Source organism: Neodiprion lecontei, unplaced genomic scaffold (assembly GCF_021901455.1).
Source record: "Neodiprion lecontei isolate iyNeoLeco1 unplaced genomic scaffold, iyNeoLeco1.1 ptg000069l, whole genome shotgun sequence".
NCBI classification, from domain to species: Eukaryota; Metazoa; Arthropoda; class Insecta; order Hymenoptera; family Diprionidae; genus Neodiprion; species Neodiprion lecontei.
Window position 1 is genome coordinate 188,498 of NW_025791837.1, and position 1,797 is coordinate 190,294.

Genomic DNA, 1,797 nt, shown 5'->3' on the forward strand with positions numbered 1-1,797 from the left:
TTAACTCCAATGATAATTTTATATAAAAACGTCTGAAAGTAGTTCCTCAAACCAGCCTCAGAAGAAGAGTTAGTTTGAGGATTGAGGATTTTCTTCCCCAACCTCTTTATCTCTTCTTCGCCAATTATAGGAGTCTGAATGCGAGTTTTGTATCATTTCTCTACTATTCTTTTTAAGTAAAAAGCAATGATTAGCATCATGTCCTATTTTATGACAAAATAAACACGTTACTACATTTTGATCTGTCATAACTGCGCCTCTAATTTCGTGTCTGTTACTCTGGTTCTGAAGAGAACCACGATTTACACGATTATAATACTTGTTATTATTTTTATTTCTATAATTTTGAGGTTTTGACTCCTCCGAGTGTTCAAAACTTCGCCTTTCTGAGGTGTTTTCAGACACCTCAATCCGACGAAGTTTGCTTAACCCAAAATATTGCTTTCTCATTGCCTCCACCTCGAGGGCTTTGGCGGTTGCCTCCCGCAGAGAAGTGAGGCCCGACGTTCCAACGGCCATTTTAATTTCCGGATCATTAATCGCATTCAAAAAAGCTTGCGTTGCTAATAAGTTACGAGACGGCTCGTGATCCGGCAAAGCTATACGAGAAAGCCGTTCAATGTCCTGACTAAGAGACGCAAGGTCTTCGTCTCGTCCTTGTCTTCTCGTCTGTAATTGTGCTGTGTACAGTTTTGTTAAGTGGTCATTTCCGTACCTCAACTTTAATGCAGAACTAAGTTTTTCATAATCAGAGATTTCTTCCTCAGACAACGCCGTTAAAACGTTCAAAGCCGGCGTTCGAAGACAGGAGGCAAGACTGTGGGCCCTCATGGCGGAGTCCCACTGATTATGTTTAGCAATTGTATTAAACTGGCGTTCGTAATCTGCCCATGGAACTTTTCCGTCAAAAATTGGCGGTTTTAAAGGATAAAGAGGCTTCTCATTGATCTGAGAAGCAACCTCAGGAAATCCTGAATTATTTAATTGATTAAAATGAGAATATTAAGGTCGAACTTGAGGCAAAGACTCGGAAAAACCAACCTCATTATTAACCGTTACTCTACCAATTGGGGATTCAACTACTCCCCTAGTAAAAGGCACAGACCTTAAGTCTCGTACATCCTGGAACTGTCCTGGATGTCGGACCTGTCGAACAGCGGGAACGGGAACAGGAGAAGGAACAGGAGAGGGAAGCGGCGTAATGACTCCGGAACCTCGTGGAGTGACAGCCGGTTCTCCTGAGCCATTCACCTGATGAACAGCCTGAAGAGCTGCCACAGTCGTCCGGAACAGTTCGTGTAGACTAGTTTCGGATCGTTCTTGTGCCTCTCGATCAAGCCTGCGCTGTTCCAGCTGTTGTTCCTGTTCTCTTCTTCGCTGTTCCAACTGTTGTTCTTGTTCTCGTTTTCGCTGTTCCAACTGTTGTTCTTGTTCTCTTTTTCGCTGTTCCAACTGTTGTTCTTGTTCTCTTTTTCGCTGCTCTTGTTGATCAAGAAGCAGCTGAAGAAGTTGCTGTTGTTGGCGCTCAGCAGCCTCTTGCTGTTGAGACATGATCTTCAGCAGATCAATTTGAGAGATTGTCGAAGGAATTGGAAAAGGGTCCACTGAAGGCGATGGAATTGTTTCAGGGACCCGCGGATTCTCCATAACAAAAGGTTCTTCTCCGCTACTTTCTCTTCTTCGTGAGCGCGTCAAACAACTGCTACTCATAATTAAAGTTCGCGCACTGAGTTGATTCAATTAATAAGAACTCAAGATCCCGCTTCTGACACCAATTGTAACGATTTAGGCGTTACG

At 43.3% G+C, this 1,797-nt stretch overlaps 1 protein-coding gene across 1 annotated transcript; it reads right to left on the minus strand.

Annotated features, from left to right (window-relative positions):
• Positions 1–1,002: 1,002 nt before the first annotated feature.
• Positions 1,003–1,586, minus strand: LOC124295735 (ras-interacting protein RIP3-like). The gene is made up of 2 exons (XM_046746271.1): positions 1,453–1,586; positions 1,003–1,386 (listed from the first exon to the last, which is right to left on the minus strand). Exons 1-2 carry the CDS (start codon positions 1,549–1,551, stop codon positions 1,003–1,005), a joined length of 483 nt encoding a protein of 160 aa, XP_046602227.1. The 5' UTR covers positions 1,552–1,586.
• Positions 1,587–1,797: the final 211 nt, after the last annotated feature.